At 36.8% G+C, this 19541-nt stretch overlaps 1 protein-coding gene across 4 annotated transcripts; it reads right to left on the bottom strand.

Moving 5' to 3' along the window:
- Positions 1 to 10571: 10571 nt before the first annotated feature.
- Positions 10572 to 19541, bottom strand: LOC144628611 (uncharacterized). Of its 4 annotated transcripts, none has more exons than XM_078486742.1 (4): positions 17692 to 17707; positions 17309 to 17467; positions 12520 to 12882; positions 10572 to 11699 (listed from the first exon to the last, which is right to left on the bottom strand). In XM_078486742.1, exons 3-4 carry the CDS (start codon positions 12781 to 12783, stop codon positions 10704 to 10706), a joined length of 1260 nt encoding a protein of 419 aa, XP_078342868.1. In that variant the 5' UTR covers positions 12784 to 12882; positions 17309 to 17467; positions 17692 to 17707; the 3' UTR covers positions 10572 to 10703. The 4 variants fall into 4 exon arrangements, with proteins under 4 accessions (XP_078342868.1, XP_078342867.1, XP_078342869.1 ...); XM_078486741.1 differs by lacking the exon at positions 17692 to 17707 and adding an exon at positions 17601 to 17686; XM_078486743.1 differs by lacking the exons at positions 17309 to 17467; positions 17692 to 17707 and adding an exon at positions 19480 to 19541.

Here is a 19541-nt window from a genome sequence, read left to right as displayed (position 1 = left end):
CATTTTTTGACGCTGTTACATAATTTTGCATTTTTTTTAAGATATGCTCTCTTTTTCAATGGGGTACTAATTTTGTAAGGAGGCAATTACCTGTGCGGTTAAAATATTGATGATATTTACTAGCTAGTTACACGATTAATATTTAAGTTTAAACCTTTAAGTATCGTTATTTATATTATATTTTGCAAGTTGCGGCCGGAGGAAAAATTAAAAGATCGGACGTCGAATAAAATCGTAACCTTCTAATAAGGCAAATAGTTTTTGGATAAAGAATACAAAATAAGCGAGTAAACTAAGAAGGATGTTTACCAGAATCTCGATTTCTTGCCGGGCTTAGAAAACATGCAAAGAGAAGTGTTCGGTTTTCAGTTCTTCTTAGAAAATTTGGACGGTGGCATTACTGCAATGACATAAGTAGATGATTTGTTTAACTTTCATAATCTTTTTGGTTGATAATGTATTCAATAGTGTAAGTCGGAAAAAGGGATCTTTAAAAACAAGGTTTTTGTTTGCCCACCAGGTGTTTTTTATTTCATCGAAAAACTTGATCTTTATACGAATAAGAGTGCTTTCGTAGCAGTTCTTGCACTGAAATTTAAAATGAAGAAATTTGTGAAATGACCGAAAAACGTTGATGAAACAGGCTCGTAACTAGCAAGAGGCAAGACGAGGCACTTGCCTCGTCTAAATTGTACCCAAAATTCAAAACAAAATATGTTTTGTTGTGAAAATAATCCCCAGTTGAACGGGATAGTTTTTTCTCAAGAAATACGCCATGAAAAATGTCTCTGAAAGAGATTCATAGCTTGTAGAATTCAAAATTTTCTGGAAGGCATGCCCCCAGAACCCTCTAGCAAGATCTTGCTCAAATCTTGCCTCGTCTATGGCAAAGGTCTGGTTACGGCCCTGTGAAAAGATCGCAAATTCTCTTGCAAATTAAACTTTTATTTACAAGCAAGACCGGCCATATCATTTTAATAACAGTCTGTAATTTGACAGAAAAGCAGAAAATCTATTCAATATTTTGGTCCATTAAGCAAGTATTTTTTACTGGCGTTTTTGGCGAACTCTGCGCAGCAGAGATGTTAAATATTTTGAGAGAGGTGTTAATTTTAAAATAAAACATAATTTAATGTTTCAAAACTAAAGGGAAAGTCGTCTATTTAATTTGTAAATTATAGCTGCACCGATGGAAACTTATATTGCGCAGTTAATGATACTGAATCCGAAACGATGCCAACTCATCGATGTTGTATAAATCATGACGATTTATGTCCATGAACGTTCAATCGCCTTAAACACGAAATTATCTTTCTTGATGAAAGCTAGTAACAGTTACAATTTTTCATGCAGTTAAGACGGCATAATTAATATATTAGAATAATCAGTATGACAACGATAATTTAGTAGAAATATCGAAAAAACCTTAGCACGAATATGCTCCAAGAGAAAGAAAGAGCGAAGGTGTAAATATAAAATCGACATACCGATTATAAGACTGAAGTTCTCGAGGAAAGATGAAAGTCCTGCCCGTGCGAGTCAAGCCTTGCTAAAGTGCGAACGTAGAAGGTGTGTGTTCAATACTTATAACTATTTCCGTTCTAAGTTCGAAAAATAAATTCTCCCTACTGGTTTGCCTGCATTCTTTTATGTTGGCTATGAGAGTTTGGTAGAACAACACGTACAAAACAACAATCTTGCAGTTGATGAATTTTTTTATTCCTGCCACCTGTTCGCCTGGAAACGTATCGTTTTACAATGAGAGTTTAGATTTTGGTCATCACGTGTCATTATTGAGGATTAAAAGCGGTTTTTAATGAGTCTATGTTTAAAAGCCTTTAAAACGTTCTACATTTACCGCTTAGTTGAAAGCTTTTATTGTTTAATCTTTAATTGTTTCTTGCAATAAGTGATTTTCTTGTGAGAATTCATCATGTGTCATTTGACATTTTTAATGATTAAAAATCAGTTATTTCGGCAAATACCCATTTGAGAAAAAAGTTTTTTTTTAATCGCACGTAACGTTGAAAGTCGCCCAGTTTAATAAAATGAGCAAAGGATTAGCATTTTAAAAATCTGACATATTGGAGCAAAAACATAATTTTATTCGTTTAAATAGTTATAAAAAACAGTTTATTTTAAAAAGGGACATTATAACGTCGATTTGATGCATATTTATCAAAAATTACCACTTAAAAAGGGTTGGATAATATCTTATAGCATTTTCTTGATTCGTGTTAAATGAAAAAAAAAATCGATCTATGAAAATCTGCGGCAAAATTCGTTTGGCTAATTGCAGACATAATTATTGTTTCGTTGAAAATTTTCATTATCTGTAGAATTTATCGAATTGAAATTACTTCTCTATATATCTAATTGAAACCGACACGCACTTTAGGTGATTATATGTCAAAAATATTAAAAATACGTTAAAATAATACAACGCTTTTTTGTTTATAGCAGGCAATGGATATTTTGTATTGCTTGGAAATGTTCACGAAAACAATGTAATCAATTTCTGTAACTATCAGATTTATATACGAAAAAAATATTACACATAACTTTTTTGTGTAATTTGGCAGTCAGTGTGAAGTGAAAACATTGTCGGGCTTTTTCAAATTTAGACCGATTAAATTTAATCGAAGAGAATTTGTCACGTAGCAACGTAGTAAAAACACAACTTTGTGTTTATTTAAAATATGCAGAAGGCGACGCGATTAAACTGCGAAGTAAAAAAGTTTATCGAGCAGTTAAAAAGGCTTTTATTTTCTTCTCGTAAAGCAAATTTGCACAAATTCTTATGTAAGAACTGTCGCATTAGTAAGCACATTGATTTGAAAATATCTAAATTATTGAGTCTATTGTACCTGAATAAAACTAACACGTACATTTAGTTATTATGATGTGATAATTTCCATATGTTTCAGTTGAAGTTTAATGCGCAAAGACCATTAAATTGTAGTTTGAGTGTTCTGTGTGTTAGCTTGGCAGTGTTACAAAAATGAATTCCAGTTTAATAGAAAGAAAAACGGAGCATTAATGTGTATAACATTAAAGCCTTAAAATAAAAATTTCAACAGTTTGAAGTTTAAACTACACAGATTATATATCGATAAATTTTAATTTCCAGAATCAATCCGTATTCCCTTTTTCTGCCTGACTAATGCTTAACTCTTAGAACTGTTTTTTTTTTTAACGGTTTTTAGGAATATTTACAACAGACATTTGCGTACCTGAAGACCCCCTAAAGGGAGACCAAAGGCTATAACGGCATTCCTCGAATTGTGATGCCGGCAGCTTACTTCAAACACCCGCAAATAATCAAGTTTTACATTTTGTCGGTTTATTAGGGCAATATGGTAATATTTTAATAATGACAATATGGTAAACGTGATAACGCCACTGTGACAATATCCATCTTTACATTTTCAACTAAACAACTGATAAAATAAGCAAAAAATCAAGTGGGAAGTGTTATTCAAAATGCATAACAAACATAAAAGAGATTTCTGGCACGGTGTACAAAATCTTTCCACATGCCTTTTGAAGACTTTTCTTCCTGGTCTAATCCACTGCATGCTTTGAACTCTAAAAATAATTCTAATTGTAAATATAAAATGCCTAGGACTGCCAACTATTTGACAGTCATGTCGTAGTAATTTTTGTTATACGTTAATTATTTTCTGTATAAAACTAATGGTGTGCAGTTTATTGGATAAAAGCAAAATGTTTGAATAGGAGTTATTGCTGCTCAAAATACTTCAAACTAACATGATTGCTTTCAGGGTTGTAAGGTAATCCTTAAAGCTCATACACGGTTATTTATATTTTATTTTTCGAGATCATTTCGTTGTTACTCGAGTGTATTTTTAGTAGACAAGATGTTATATGTTTTATTTTGGTTAAACCACAAACATTTCCGTAAAGGCACTTTTTTAATCGCGCAGACCAAACGGCGTCAAAGACAATTACTCATCAAGAATAGCATGAGTCCACTATCGCTTTAAATCCTTTTTATTTCATTTTACCATCTTTGACAAATTTTGAGATTGTGAGGCAAACGACTGAAACCTCGATAACAAAACTATGCAATTAAAGCTCAGCGCTTGCTAAATATCTTCTGATATGACATTTTATCGGCCCGAGAAACAGCTTGTCTGACCTATGAGTCAGTTTCACTCAGTGCACTCAGTCTCGTGTAAACATCATTAATTGTTTTCTAAGGCTTTTCAGTAGTGGGGGACCTACACTCGCTTGGCGGAGTTTCACTAGGGTACTCCAGCCGTCGGTGAAATCATAAACTCGGCTTTTTAACCAAATTGTCTGACGTTTAAACCACGGGTTATACTCTGTTAGTTTTCGGTATTTTTTTTTGTCCCTTCACATTCGCAATGATCACAGTTTTTGTATGTACGTATATGCGGTCCTACAATTAGGAAACATCTTTTTTAGTATTTTTTTAGTCATACGTTGATCATGAACAGGAAGTAATCAAAAGCTATTTAACAATCAAGAACAGTGGCACAAAGAAACAGGAACTCTTCTTTAAATAAAAAGCAAATAAAGATGCCGCTAGAGGGATCGATCTCTCGGGATATTAGAAACTTCACCAGCAGCATTTGCACAGCAGGTTGGAAAATTCAGGTTTATAGCAAGACTTTGCAGTGTCGGTCTCCTTCTTTTTTTGTTTGCTCGTTTCTTTGTTTTTTACCTATAACAGACATGTATGAGTCATTTTACATATCTATTGGTTGTATAATAATACAACTCGTCGTGTGCAATTAAGCGGGAAACATAACATTTTAGTTTCAAACGGATGTGGTCGATAAGATGCCATTTTAAGATGTCTGCTCTTGGCTTTATAAAGGGACGAAATGAATGTTTTAGTCTTAAAATTTGCCTGGAGGGAAATAACTGCCTGCAGTTGACGATGTACAATCCTAAACTAAAAAAATAATTGCTTTACTTAATTTTAACGAAAAATTGCTTACATGCTAAGGAAAAAGCTAAAATGAATAGAGCTGTTGTAATTAGTAAGGCGAATTGTTATTTAAAGTGGAGATATATGAATTTGCATGAATAAATCGATTAGTTTCGGTCCAGAGAAGGTGTCAACTCGCGCTGTATGTAAAATGCATTTACCGGACCGAAATACGCGACAATCAAGTATGCTTTTAATATAAAGTTTTAAATTGCCGTAAAACACTTGTACATGTCTTTTGCACGAACTGAGTAGCTTCGGTTTTTAAGCGTTCATTCATGATCAGCTGACAGAAGCTTCTGTATACATTGCTAAAAATCGAGATATATTTAAATCCGAATTAAAAATCTGATGTCATCGATATATTCATGCGTGTAACATATGGGCAATCAGTAGCTAGTATATAGAGAGTAGAGTTTAATTACTGAGCAATACAGAGTCTTAAGTCTCGATCACCCGTTATCTACATTTGAAATTTCACCCATTTTAGCCCAGAGGACCTTCTTTCAAGTATTTATTAACAGGAAAATATACCTTCATTTGTTTGTTTACGGTTAAGTGTTCACCCATTTGAGCCTTGACGCTAAATTGATCATTGACCATAAAATGTATCCTGATTTGTTTTGTGGACGGTAAAATAAGAATTATGCTTTAGGCCATTTGAAACTGAATAATATTCAGATCCATTGAATTCTGGATGATTAATTTCCTTCTCAATATGAGCTGTTTCTTGATTTTTTTTTTTAATACTTACTTGGGACCAGTCGATCCTTTTACGTCAGTTTGTGTCGAGAAAATTTAAGGAATTTTCTTAAAAGTCCTTTTTCGTCATCTAAGTGTGACTTAATGTGGAAAATATTGCCGAAAATGGCCGCATCACCTGGGCGACTTCGACTTCCAAAAAGCAGCTTGTTTTGTCGTTGAATAGCACAGCGGTCAGCTGATGTTGGACCGTATGGTATTAGCGGACTTCCTGGTTGCTTGGCAACTGCTTTCAAAGGCTTCATTATATGAGTCTTTATATCTCCGTGTAGCTGTGCCGTCGATATAAAGGCTAGACATCACGTGACCAAAGCCGCCCATGAAAAACTGCTTATTTCATGGTTTTCGTTCTATGCAATACGGGTGAATATACCACGATAAAATGCGAATTGTATACCTTAAACTAATATTTTAAGGGGCAGTATCACCGAGATTTAGTGCAATTTGAAAATCACATGAAGGTGTTGGTTTGAATTGTAAAAACATTCATAGTAGCTTGGCCTTGCTAAAACACACTTTGCAAGTCCTAAAAATTGTTAAAACGTGATTTGGGTACAGACTGGTAGAAAAGAAGTGGCCTAAAACTTGAAAACGTCGGGCTGACGTATTCAAGTTTGACGGTTTTACTTAGAAGAAAAACCATTGATTGCGGTTTATTTACATCTTGGAGAATGATTTCATGCCTTTCTTTTGTTGTTCAAAAGTTATTTTGATTAACAGTGAGTGCATCCTCGTAATTCTAGAATATTTTACACTAGATTTAAAAGATTTCTCGTGACAATGTCCATTTAATTTCGAAAGACATTTTAGCACTGTATTTGAAACGAACAAGTACAGACTCATTTAAGGCTTTTACTCAGATAGGGTTGAAAATACTATTTTATTACTACATATTCATAAAGAAATCCGGAACGGGAATCTACATTATTATTTTATGCCAATTCAACTGCTTGGGACAAAAAAGACTGACAAGGAACTCTAGATTATAGCTCTCGCGGTTTTCTAACCTATTTCCTGGCTTTTGTGATATTTTCGGTAGGAGATATTTAATTTTTGAAATTGATAAGCAAATCGTAGACAAAACAACAAGACAAAATATTGATCACAATACTCTGATAAAATAGAAGCTTTTTCGGTGTTTACTGATAATGAAGAATGCATTTTTTTGATATGACATTTTGTTTACTCGACTTATTATTTTTTAAAAGCCCGGAAAGGCGTACCTCACCCGAAAGATCGCTCAGTGTACTTACCGGGACTTACTGAAAACGATCGATGGTGTTATTTTCTTTGGCGTTATATGAATTTTGAGCGAAGTTCAAAAACGAATTTAAGTTTGGCTGAGTGAATGCCCGAGTAACGAAAATGTTAGGTAAATGTTGCCGAGAAAACGGTTTACTTTTCGGTATGATGAGTGAAGACGATGGTACTTTTCTAACTAATTCCGTTTTTGTACCAGGGACACTATTAATAAATTTGTCAAGTGTCTGCTATTTTATGTGTCGAGTGGGAAGACGAGACCAACTTTTAGACATAATCAAAAGTACTAGCTAAAAAAGGCGAAGACCCATCGAGCCGCATGAATCATCCAACAGGGCACACAAACTTTTTATCCATGCTTCTGTTTTAGCTGATTGGTTTCAAGCTTGAGAATTTAGCGATGTGGCGTGATACATTGAGGTGTTGCTTGAGTCTTCTTATACATTAGCATAAATTTTTGGAAAATTAAATTTTGTCTGGAAAACACTTGTAGATATGATAAATTGGTAGCGTATAGACGTACCACATAGAAACGTTGAATATTGTACGAGATATTTCCTGTATATAAAAGTAAAATTCACGGACGTTTGTATGGCTTGCCCGGGAGGGCTACTTAAAAATATTTTATAGGGGGGAGCTCCCCCCCGAGCTGAGGTCCAAACCCTTACCATTTAATACACCAATTTTGACAGACAAGGTAACTGCCTTTCATACACTTTCGATAGGAAATAGTAACCCCTTCATATAACTTCAGTAGGGATACTGCATCTATTTTCCAAACGTTTCACTTGAATAACCTCTTAAAAAAACGTAGGGCACTTCCTATTCATTATTCAGAACAGGATGGCCGCTTGGTGGTTTTGAATGTGGAATGGGCGTTTTCGAACACTTGGAATCTACTTTGAGTGTGAAGGGGTAAAACGTACTTACCAGAACTTTACTTGGTGACCATGGAAACCTTCGCAGTTCAAAGAAACCGAAGTACGCCGCCAAGTATGGTCTACACCACACTTGAGAACGCACTTGCAAATAGGAAATGGAAGGCAAATGAAAACGGCGCGCAGCGTTGACACGATTTTGAAGATGATTGACTGCTTGTACCGCAAGTAATATACTTTGTCATCAAATGTGAAGCCAGATTTTGTAAAATGCGACTTGAGATTTTCAAGTACACTTGAGTCAAGTGCTTACTTAAAACTAACTTAGCTTCTAGTGTGAAGCCAAGTATTTTTATCACCCGTCTCAGTGTTTGAAAATGTATATTCATACTGGTGTTTATGCCTTACAGACAAGAACAGTCAAAATATACATATAAAGAATAAATATAAGGTGTCCCACTGTTGGCTTTTCCTACATTACCAGCGTGCCCAATATTTGCTTTGCTGTTAGCAGTCTCTTCACAGTTCGAGTTCCGCTACAATATTAATTGCTCTTATTGTCGAGGATTTTAATTATTATCGATATGACAATCATTCTAGTTCCTGTTTTAATCTTGCATCACATTGAGAAAATTCAAATTCAAATGAAAAATAAATAATTGTTATCGATAAAAATGACTCGCAAAGTCTGAAACAGTACGGAAAGTTCAACCATTCCATTTTCTGAAATACTGGAAGACTAAATCAGTGAACAGACGTGTCAGAATCGGTAAATAAAATATGGAAGCTATTGTTTGCAAAACAGTGGCAAAACACCTCTTATCTCGGACTCACCAGTTTTTCGCTAATGAAAACCTATTCACTAAACAATATTATAGCAAAAGGAAACGGAAAACTTGTCTGCGACTAATTATAAATTGGACAAAATGAGTCCAGCTGAGCGACTTCATATCTTTGCCAAGTTTTAATGGCTTGATATCGACTGATATCACGGCTGGCAGGAAGATAGTGCTAAGTAATTGTCTGGAGTGGATTCAACCCTCAAAATAACGCCAAAGAATCGAAACCACTTGAAATAACAATTTAGAAGCTTATGGTTGCATACTCTTGATAAGCATGCGTTCTTTTTGGTACCAACACTTATCACAAAAACGTTTTCTTAGGGAAATAATTTTGCTCTTACGGGTGACACGCTTAAGGCGGACCACCTAAACATGTTTATTGTCTAGATTTTATGGAAATTGACTTCACTGCGAAGTCGAATAACTCAAGGCAACGAAATAATTTGTTTTGGTTTTATTTTCTGACCCAAATTTTAAGGTTCATCGAACGCATGCAATGTGTGGAAACATCTAATCCAAATGCCCCCTTAAAGTATTGGTAATATGTTATGGTTTATACATACAACCGAAAATGCTCCCCACTTAACCTTCACTTTTAAATGAGGCCTTCAAAGCACCTTAGTTAATTAATTCTGCTCTCTTAATTTTTTTTGCAGAAATTTTAGAACTTTACTTACCTGGAACTGAACTCAGCTGCAGCTAAATTTTTTGACATCGAAAAAATTAACGTACATCTAAACCCTTTTACATCATCTGAGCTTGACTAAAGAACAACATATTAAAAAAAGGCAGCGTCTACTAAAAAATCTGAAGTGAATTGGATTCTGCGACCCTTTCACAACACAGCTTGTGAATAGAGGCAATTAATTGCAAAGTGGGCTCATGGTGATTACCTTATTGTTAGGAAACAATTCAAAGACTTCTTTATACGGGCAGTACACTGCAGCTGTTTTGGTAGTGATAACGGGCCAACCCCACCAATTGACTTACAACTGACACATTGACGAAACGACGCCGGCAATAGAGCTGTTGTAAAAATCAATAAACTTTTAAGCTCAAATTTGAGACGTCCAGTCAATATGCTCAATTAATTTCTGATAATTACGCTCTATTGTATAACAACGTCTAATTTTAGGATGAGGGTAAACGTTGTTCAATGTTAGACGATTTGAGCCTAAAAATGTCATTATTATTTTTTAATTTAAAAACAAAGTGATATTGCTTTACCTACAAGTCATTTCGAGACGCATTAACAAAAGTAGGGACAAAATAAAAATAAAAATATTCTAGTTTTATTTTCAATCTTGGTGCTGTTTTCCTTTATTCCATCAATGGGAGGGACTGGTTATGTCAGTTTTCTTGCATGTTACAGACTGTTGATTTGATGCTAATTAATGTAAACATTGCACCAATTAATTTCTAAACAGTCGGTAGAACCGCATTATTTCAGACTGAATAAAAAGCGTATTCAAGAATTGTATGCGTTTAATGATCCTGATACGTTGCTAAGAAACATAACGTGTCCTAGTGACGCAACAATGATGTCACAACTTCCGCCGTTTTTGATTTTGTTTCTTCGTTTCTGAGCCTTTTTGATGAAAGATTGTCCTTGCTTTATGAATAAAAAGTCTGCGTTAGAGCCTAGTGGCCCATCAGGCCGTAGCTTACTCCGGTTTCAGTAGCATGAAGCGACTAGGAGTATTTCTACTCCCCCCTGGATGGGATTCTAGTCCATCGTAGGGTTACCCCCCAGCAGTGAATTCGCCCGTACCTATTTATACAACTGGGACGAGAGAGGCAATGTGAGAGTAAAGCGTCTTGCCCAAAACAAAACACAGTGACCCAAAGTTCGAACCCAGAATGCTCGATCCGGAGTTCAGCGCGCTAACCATTAAGCAACAGCGCCTCCCACTGGGGCTTATGAATGAAGCAGCCTTTTCGTGGAAGTGATTTCCAGTGAATTTTTAAAAGGAAATGCCTTCATGTCTTCTTTAGCAGTATTGTTCCGTTTGAATTCTTGTTGTCATCAAGCTCACAGACCCCATTGCAAATCATCGGTGCGCACGAATTGAGTAGTTCCCGATGTAAGAGTAATGCCGTTTCTGCGTCCTTGACAAACACAACGACGCATGCTTTCATGGGTTTACCGCCACGCCACTCATCTCCCGATAACACGATCACCCTGCCATCCTCGTCGCAATTTAACCTATCTACTTCCCCAAGCAAATGTTCAAGACTTGTCGGTTGAATGTCAGCTACAATGGAAACAGGGAAATCTAGAAACGATGCTAAATGAGGAGCTAATAGTAGCAAATACGTCGAATCTGAAGTCTTGAGGTTGACGTCGATTAGAAATTTGCCTTTGTGGTTGATCAATATCTCAACGCCAACAAAACCAAAGTAACCATGTTTATGGAGATATTTCATGACAGGTGAAGCAACATCCCATGCCACTTTTTTTAGTTGTTCCTGTTCGCCCCAGTTGACATCCGGAGCTGGGGTGTGATGCACATCTCGAAACGACGAATCCGTTTTTCGCCTCACTCCCAGCCAATGGAAATCGCCATTTTGAAAGAGGTAGAGTTGAACGTTAAGAATTTCGGTAATGTGTTGAATTACTTCCGTGATGACTGGGTCTTGGCATCCAAAATTGGTTTTAAGCTCACGAAAAGCTTCCTGGGCTTGATCTTTGGTTCGAGCAAGAAATACGCCTCTACCTCCTACACCTTGGGTAGTTTTGATCATGCAGGGGAGTGTGTAGTTGTCACGTGACATGTACCGAGGGCACGGTGCTCCCATCTCAGGGATTCTGGTCTTGGAACTGAGCTTGTAGTGAATGTCGGGATCGACTGCATGCTTGTCGATGGGGAATCTTTGAAATGGAAAGTTGACAACCAAAGGATGTTTCTTGGTGTCTTCTTTGTCAAAGATTCTGATGTCGGGTTTAGGAAGGAATGGTAGCCATTTTGACCAATGCTGAAAATGAAACAAAAATATAATGTCTGATCATAACATCCTTGCTAATTTATTAAATTACCTGCTTTTTTCATTGGTAAAGAAACTTTTGTGAAATAATAAGGACAGGCGATTCTTCTCGCTTCGAAATCGTCTACCCAACTTAGGGCTCGGTCTTCCGGGTGCCGGACACAAATGACAACAAATTGTATATTCACTGTTTTTGAGTCGTTGTATCTTGGTCAATATTGTTTGTTTCTACTTCAGTCAACTTTCTCTTAACGGACACCTCTATAAGACAGACACCTTCATAAGACGGACACCTGGTAATGGTCCCTACCGTTTTTCAGTCACTTTGCTGTAACTAAACTCCCTATATAGGACGGACACCTCTCTAAGACGGACAATGGGCACTTTGAAACCGTCAACGGAAACTTGAAAAGTGTTTTTTTTTTTGTGAATAATACTTCAAACCTCGTATCGACATGTAAAAGCAAATTCAGTCAGCGCCTTATAATTATTCTTATATTTTTTGTTCCAGTTTGTAGGTTTCGCTAAAGTAAGCGAATTTAAACAGACTTAAAACAGGCGTGATTCACTGCATAGCCATTCAGCTTTATTATCTCAGAATTACTGGTGTCACGATACCTCGACTCTCTATAAGGCGGACACATCTCTAAGACAGACAGATGAGGCCAGTCCTGAAGGTGTCCGTCTTAAGAAATGTTGACTGTATTTACCTAATATGTGTTTGGTACACGACGGGAGAAGCCCAACTCAGAGACCACGACTTGCTTTTGTCTAACTTCTATTTTAAGCATAAATTGTGTATTTTCTTAACCTCTTTTATAAGAGGATTCACAGCACGTGTCAGTAAAATAGGAAGCTCATTGCCGGCCACTGGGCAAGCTCTCATCGCCTTCAAGTATCTGTGGTCAGCGGTGATGTTTGAAGAGTAGTCGTGAATGACATATTTCTTGTCGTTGACAAAACTTGCTTTGTGGTTGAAAGTCGAGGGTCGTTCGGGTAGAATGTAGGCCAGGGGCAAATCGTTGGCTAAAAGGCTGCCAAGTGTAACTATGTTGTTATTGTAAATGGCATTCATTTTCAAAGAGAGGGCTGATATCTGTGATAGTACGATCTGACGTTACCGCAATAGTCACGCGTCACGCGGGCGACATGGAGAAACTCATCCAATCACTAACTGAAAGAAAACAAAGTGCAACTATGAGATGTGGAATTGAAGCATCAAGTAACACTGAACGGCCAATTAACGAAGTTGTGTTAGTCTTTTCCTTTACATCCATTCATAATAATATTTTCCTATTTCCTATTTTTAAGGGTGTAATTGTACAAGACACCCTTATTTGAACTATTTCGTTGTGAAATTTCAGCCTCGTGTTTAAAATGAATAAGTGCGTGGCAGTCGCGTAGTTGTTACGATTAAGCGACACCGACCTTGCATCAGTGGCATCCGCGTCTCTGAAATCTTCGCTAAAGACCTTGGTGTTAGTACGTATTTGTCGTTTGAACAATTGTTGCCGTATTTTTATGCCTTTCTTTGCGCTTCGGATGGGAAAAAAATATGGCAAAAATAAAAGAAGATACATGTGAATACAACATGTTTTTTTGTATATAAATATAATTGTATTCATTGCTCATCCATTGGTTCACAAGATCCACGTACCACATAATTATCAGGTACTTCATGGCACAAGTCGTGAAAATAATATTCCACCTGCAGTAAACATTTGAACTGCATTGATTTAATGCCAAATTTTGCGATAAACAATCTGAAGTAAAACAAAAAATGCATATTAATAGAACGCACGCAAAAAAGGTTGTTTTGCTTGCTATGAATCGCTTCTTATTGTCTGTCCAGTTTCTTAAGGGACTTTGTCACGGATTTTAGCCAAATTTAGGCATGGCAAATTACCATCAAATTCGTTGAAATATAAAAAATAAACTAATTAAACAGTGAAGGAACTTTCCAATAACACGGCAAATACAAAAGAAGGTACGGATGGACAAAAATGAAGAAGATTGAAACGGATTGCGATATGGGTTTTTGAAATCGTGTTGGGCTGAACAGTTTTCAAAGTTAGTCTCGTTTGCTTGTATCTTTAAATTATAACGCCCAGGAGACACATTTGGTTGCAATAAAACTATGGTTTTGTCATTTAGATCCATAGAAGTAATTTCTTTGCAAACTTAATGTTTTACAGCGAGTATTTGGCAAAGCTTAATAAAATAATCTTAACTCAGCCGTCCCCTTCACAGTCCCTTTAACTCAGAAATAGTTGATGTCCCTGATCGAAAGCTATTGTTTTCAATCATTTGCATGTTTTACTCATGTTAAGTCCAACGTCCGACCACGACCAAGGGTATTGCTTTGTGTTGATAATATAACATTTTGGAACCCCCTATTGTCACGACAAGAAATCTAGAAGAATCCATTCGAGCTTATCCGGCACGAATTCATTACGGCTCGCCAGCAGCAAATTCAAAGAGCTACGATGGTTTACAGGTCTCTACATTGGTTAGCTTCAGAATATTTATGTTCTAGATTTGAAAAACGAGAAACCGCATACAACCTAAGGTACTCTTAGAATAAACTCCATGTTCCATTACCGCGCACTAACTATTACACCATTGCACCGTTCTATGGAATAGTCTTCCTTGTGACGTACGTAAGACAAGCAGATTCCCTTGGGCAATTTAAAGGCTCAATCAAGCAAGTTCTTTAAGGCACTTAATGGAAAGCAGCTTTTGATGGAAATATTTAACTCTGTACAGTAATTTTGTATTTTTGTAATTTTGTTATTTATAGCTGACAAATTATCCGTGTGAAAATAAAGATTATCTATAGTATCTGCGGCGCTATCACGGGTACAGCCGTCACGTTTTTTACCAAATTGGACCGTCACTAGTTTTTGACCGTTAAGGTCGGGACACACTATGCGACAAGTCGCACCGACAGGTCGCTGCGACGAGTCGCTCCGTGTGTACTGCTTAAAAACAAGTCGCTGCGCCGGACAAGGTGTTTGTTCGGTGCACAATCAGCGAATTTGGAAGGGTGGGAATGTAAACTAGTTTTCCAATTCAATACGGCGAAAATACATGACGCTCTCTCATTGGTTAATTTATAATTTGTCGCAGCAACTTGTCGCAGCGATTTGTCGCAGACGTGTACACACGCTGCGACAACGCTGCAATCGCTCATTTTGTCGCTGCGATGTGTCGCACGAATTCAAACCAGTTTGAATTCGTGCGACACATCGCAGCGACAAAATTTTGTCGCAGCGACTGGTTTGTCGCAAGAATGCACCATGTCACACGAGGCGACATGTCGCAGCAACATGTCGCCGCGGCAAATTTCCCTTTCGTAAACGGTCGTTGCCATTTGAAACGGTCGATGCCATTTCTCAGAACGGTCGTTGCCATTTGAAACGGTCGATGCCATTTATACTTTGGACCAAATCGCATGAAAGGATCTTTCAAACTTCTTGAGAGTATCAGATGTTTGTTTAAAAATGTCAAGCGATTCCAAAAATTATTTTGGTTTTCTAGTTGACGAAATATCCGAGCTTCGGTATAAATAAAAAAAAAAAAAAAAAAAAAAAAAAACTTTATCGTGTCAAATCTGTAGTAGCTGAGGGGAAAAGTCCCCTCTACTAATGGTGGACACCTAACCTGCCTAACTAAAAACGTAATTAATATATATAAAATAGAAAATATTTATATACATTTAAAAAAACCTAAGTACAAATATATTAAAATTCTGTTTCTTTAACTATATTAAAATATAAAAATTAAAATTATGTTAAAAGTAAAAATTATGTCATGTAATGTTGGCTGCCAGTCATTCTTGGCACAGTTTGCATCCCCGACAGTCACTGATATTAGCAGCCAGCGCAGTGAGGTCCCGACCACGTATAACGTATTTAAATTGCTTCAAAGAGGGCAAATTTCTTAGTCTAGGTGTGAGAGCATTCCAAAGTTTGGGCCCTAGGTATCGAAGAGAGTGTTTGCCAAATGTTACCGAAGAGAATCGGGGTTGAACAAATTCACGTTTTCTAAAATTATATAAGCCACTGTCTAAGTGGAAAAGATTACTGAGTCTCTCGGGCAGCAATTTATGCTTAATTTTATACATAAAGATGGCAATGTCCTGTAATCGCCTGTTGTACAACGATGGTATGTCTGCTTTTGTCAGAAGTTTCTCATAGCAAGATTGTTTATCCTTAAATACTGCCCTAAGTCCTCTTTCTTGTACGCGTTCAAGCTTTCTCCTATCGCTAGCCTTGCAGAAGTGCCAGGTGAGGTGACAGTAAGTTAGGTGTGGTAAAATGGCAGCTTTATATAGTTGCAGCTTTGCTTCTGTTGGTATCAGGTTTTTCAGTCTCATAAGGACTCCAATCCTTTGACTTTCTTTCTTACACACGTTGTTGATATGGTCGTTAAAGTTTAGCTTACTATCTATCGTCACTCCTAAAAGGTTCAGCTTCTCTGTCGACTCGATTTCGCTTCCTTGAACACTATACCACTCTACCATAAGATCGCTATGTTCTCGACACTTGTAAAAAATTTCGCTCAGCCCGGAAGTAAGAAATATTGAAACAGAAAACTGCAGAAAACCTCACGCAAACGAATGAATGGATGAATATCTCCATTTACTTTAGTAACCTAATGAGAATATTCTATGCCTGTTTAGAAATGCCAAGCGGTTCTTAAAATTATTTTGGTTTCGAAGTGGACGAATTCTTCGAGCTTGTGCATACTATTAAATCGCTACGTTCTCGACAGTCGGCATGCCGGTATGCACAAGCTCGAAGAATTCGCCCTGAATTCGTCCACTTCGAAACCAAAATAATTTTAAGAACCGCTTAGCATTTCTAAACAGGCATAGAATATTCTCATTTAATAGGTTACTAAAGTAAATGGAGATATTCATCCATTCATTCGTTTGCGTGAGGTTTTCTGCAGTTTTCTGTTTCAATATTTCTTACTTCCGGGCTGAGCGAAATTTTTTACAAGTGTCGAGAACATAGCGATCTTATGGTATACCGAAGCTCGGATATTTCGTCAACTAGAAAACCAAAATAATTTTTGGAATCGCTTGACATTTCTAAACAAACATCTGATACTCACAAGAAGTTTGAAAGATCCTTTCATGCGATTTGGTCCAAAGTATAAATGGCATCGACCGTTTCAAATGGCAACGACCGTTTTGAGAAATGGCATCGACCGTTTCAAATGGCAACGACCGTTTACGAAAGGGAAATCTGCGTCGCCGCGACGTGTTGCAGCGACGTGTCGCCTAGTGTGTCCCGACCTTTAAGGGTTTTACCAACAACATCCCTATAAAGTGCGGTTCCGCGCTGAATACTAATTTGTAGAAAAATTTATCACGTCGCTGGAAAACTTTGTTAGTCTAAATATTGTACATAATTAATTATTGACAAGAGTACGAAAACACTTGAAAAGCGTACAGTTATATGTACATGTTCAGGGAAATTAGTCATTGCTGAAGAAATCTACTTTTTAAAACAAATTGCTCAAAACGATTAAACTGCAGAATACCCGCATTTGCATCTTATCGAATAACAGTAGTTCCTATTGTTTCATACCTCGTACGTCAAAGAGTTTTCGACTCAATAAATCTCATTTGCTTGGTATTTTGTAGTTGCTCCGCTCAAAGAATTAAGAAGGAGAAAATAACACCATTGCTGTTTAACGCGGCCCTGTCAAATTGATACTTTGAATTCTTCAACACTTGATTTCGTTTGCTGTGAAATGGAAACAGATTTATGCAATTTAAATTAAGTGCGTAATATTGATTGCAGGTGACCCGCTCGTTCCGAGTAAACCACTAAACATGCTTCAGTCAAACTGCGGTTGTTTCGCTCTTTCGTCACTTACTTCTTTACCAACTCATAAAAACAATTCGCCGCAATAGTTAAATTAGTTCGCTACTTGCCTGTATGATACAGTGGCTTCAGGGATTACTTACTATTCGTATCGTTTGCCGCGCTGGATTAACGCCGATCTTTGTTTCTTTTATTGGCGGGAACAACCGCTGAAATGTTTGTACCGTCGACACCTATAACCTTGGCTGTGTTCGCGCCAAGTAAACAGGTTTTGCTTGAAACAAGCTTATATAGAACATTTAACAGTAGTGATCGAACACTGAAGGCATTATTTATTGAACACAAGCCGGTTGGAACAACCTTCCACTTGTATCAGTGCACATCGCTTAACGATTTATTATAATAAATAGTCGCTCGTTGGAAAACTCGAACTCCAACACTTTTAATTGTTTAATAGAAGGACACGGAACTAGGAAAGATTGGTCAATTTTGTTGGGTTTATCAAATATATATGTTTTATCTTACTCTTCTGTGAATTCACAGAAGACGCTCGCGTTTGGTAATAGTCAACCTTAGTCATTTTTGACCTAGCCTGCGTTAAACTTATAATTTATTGTTTTGAAAAAGTGATCTTTCTTAAATGCAAATTTTTCGGAACTATTCAGTAACACGTGCGTTTCAAACATAGTTTCCCGTGGTAGGCATTTTTTCTGTATCTTAAATATAATGATTTCGGGAAAAAATAATGCATTACGCTTTAATTTGTATTTTTTTATATCCCTCATTGGAAATAACAGTGATTCGTCGGCAGTTTCAAAGCAAAGATACACTGATCTGACCTACTTTCTTCATAAAAAATGAATGAAAATTTAAACAAACTGAATCCAACCAGCGATGGAACCCGTGAGTAGCATAATAAACTGCATAAATGCATATGGGTTAACTTTTAAACAGTTTTTGGAGCATGCAATCACATGCATGCCTATGCCACGCAATTCAAACTCGTTCCCAGCTCAAAGCTCGACAAGAAAACCCGGGCTGTAAATTTTGTCATCTGGCATCTTATTCCTATATTTATGATCACGCATATTTTTCTACGGCTTCTTATGAAATTTCTTCTCCGTTTTTTCTGTACCTTTTACTTTCCCGGAGACAATTCTTTGAGTCAGCTGGTGTGTCACCCGCGTTTATGGCAAGTGGAAGCTGCATATTTACGATAGATTAATTATGCGACGTCTAATATACAAACATACAGGGATCCATTTGGGCGATAAATATAAATGCGAGTGCCTTATTAGAACGCTCTTGGCTAACTTTTCAGTTTTAATAGCCTTTTTTTAGACTCGCTCTGGCTCGGCTATAAGATGCGTAATACAAGTCGAAGCATCAGCAAATATGAATCGGTTCCTTTTACCCTTTTTTATATATATCGTGTTCGCCAGAACCAGTCTTGCATTTTAAATAAATGGTTTTGATTAGGAATCAGAGACTCTCCCCCTGTGATATAATTCCTTACCTTTGTACGTTCGCGTTGTAGTTTCTGTCAGTAAAAGATTTTGTCTCCAGCACAACTGAGAACTGCTTCTGTTAAGTATCTTGAATTTCTGATCGAAAAGACTAAATTAGTTTTATACTTCCCTCTGTTAAAAAAAACCCCAGCATATATTATATATTAGACCTATAAGAGATTTTAAAAACAAAGGCTTTAAATTTCCCACTGCAGCTTCAATGATCTTAATTGGCTACGCAGGACTGAGTATATATACTGTAGCTGCCATAACGCGTTAAGAATCTTCGCGGCCAGAAAATAAACTCTCACACAGTGTATTGAGATCGAAGTTTAGTGAGGTTTAAACTGAAAAGCAAAATAACGAAAAACCTATAAAGCACAAATTACAAGTAGCGAAAAAGAACCATAAACATAAACTTACATATTTTGGCGCTGTGGCCGCGAAAGTGTTTCTCTGTAATTACAGGCGAAGGAAAACTGCAG

This window comes from Oculina patagonica, chromosome 10, assembly GCF_052425735.1.
Source record: "Oculina patagonica isolate OP01 chromosome 10, crgOcupat, whole genome shotgun sequence".
NCBI lineage: Eukaryota > Metazoa > Cnidaria > Anthozoa > Scleractinia > Oculinidae > Oculina > Oculina patagonica.
Note: the sequence above shows the minus strand (reverse complement) of the source record. Positions and strands in the feature narration are given on the sequence as shown.

Bases quoted from the DNA above. Each gene is read 5' to 3' on its own strand.
- LOC144628611 (XM_078486743.1), bottom strand. From the start codon at position 12,783: ATGAATGCCATTTACAATAACAACATAGTTACACTTGGCAGCCTTTTA. The intron at 11,700-12,519 runs GTTAAGAAAATA...TTTCATTTTCAG, and splicing joins TGAATCCTCTTATAAAAGAG to CATTGGTCAAAATGGCTACC.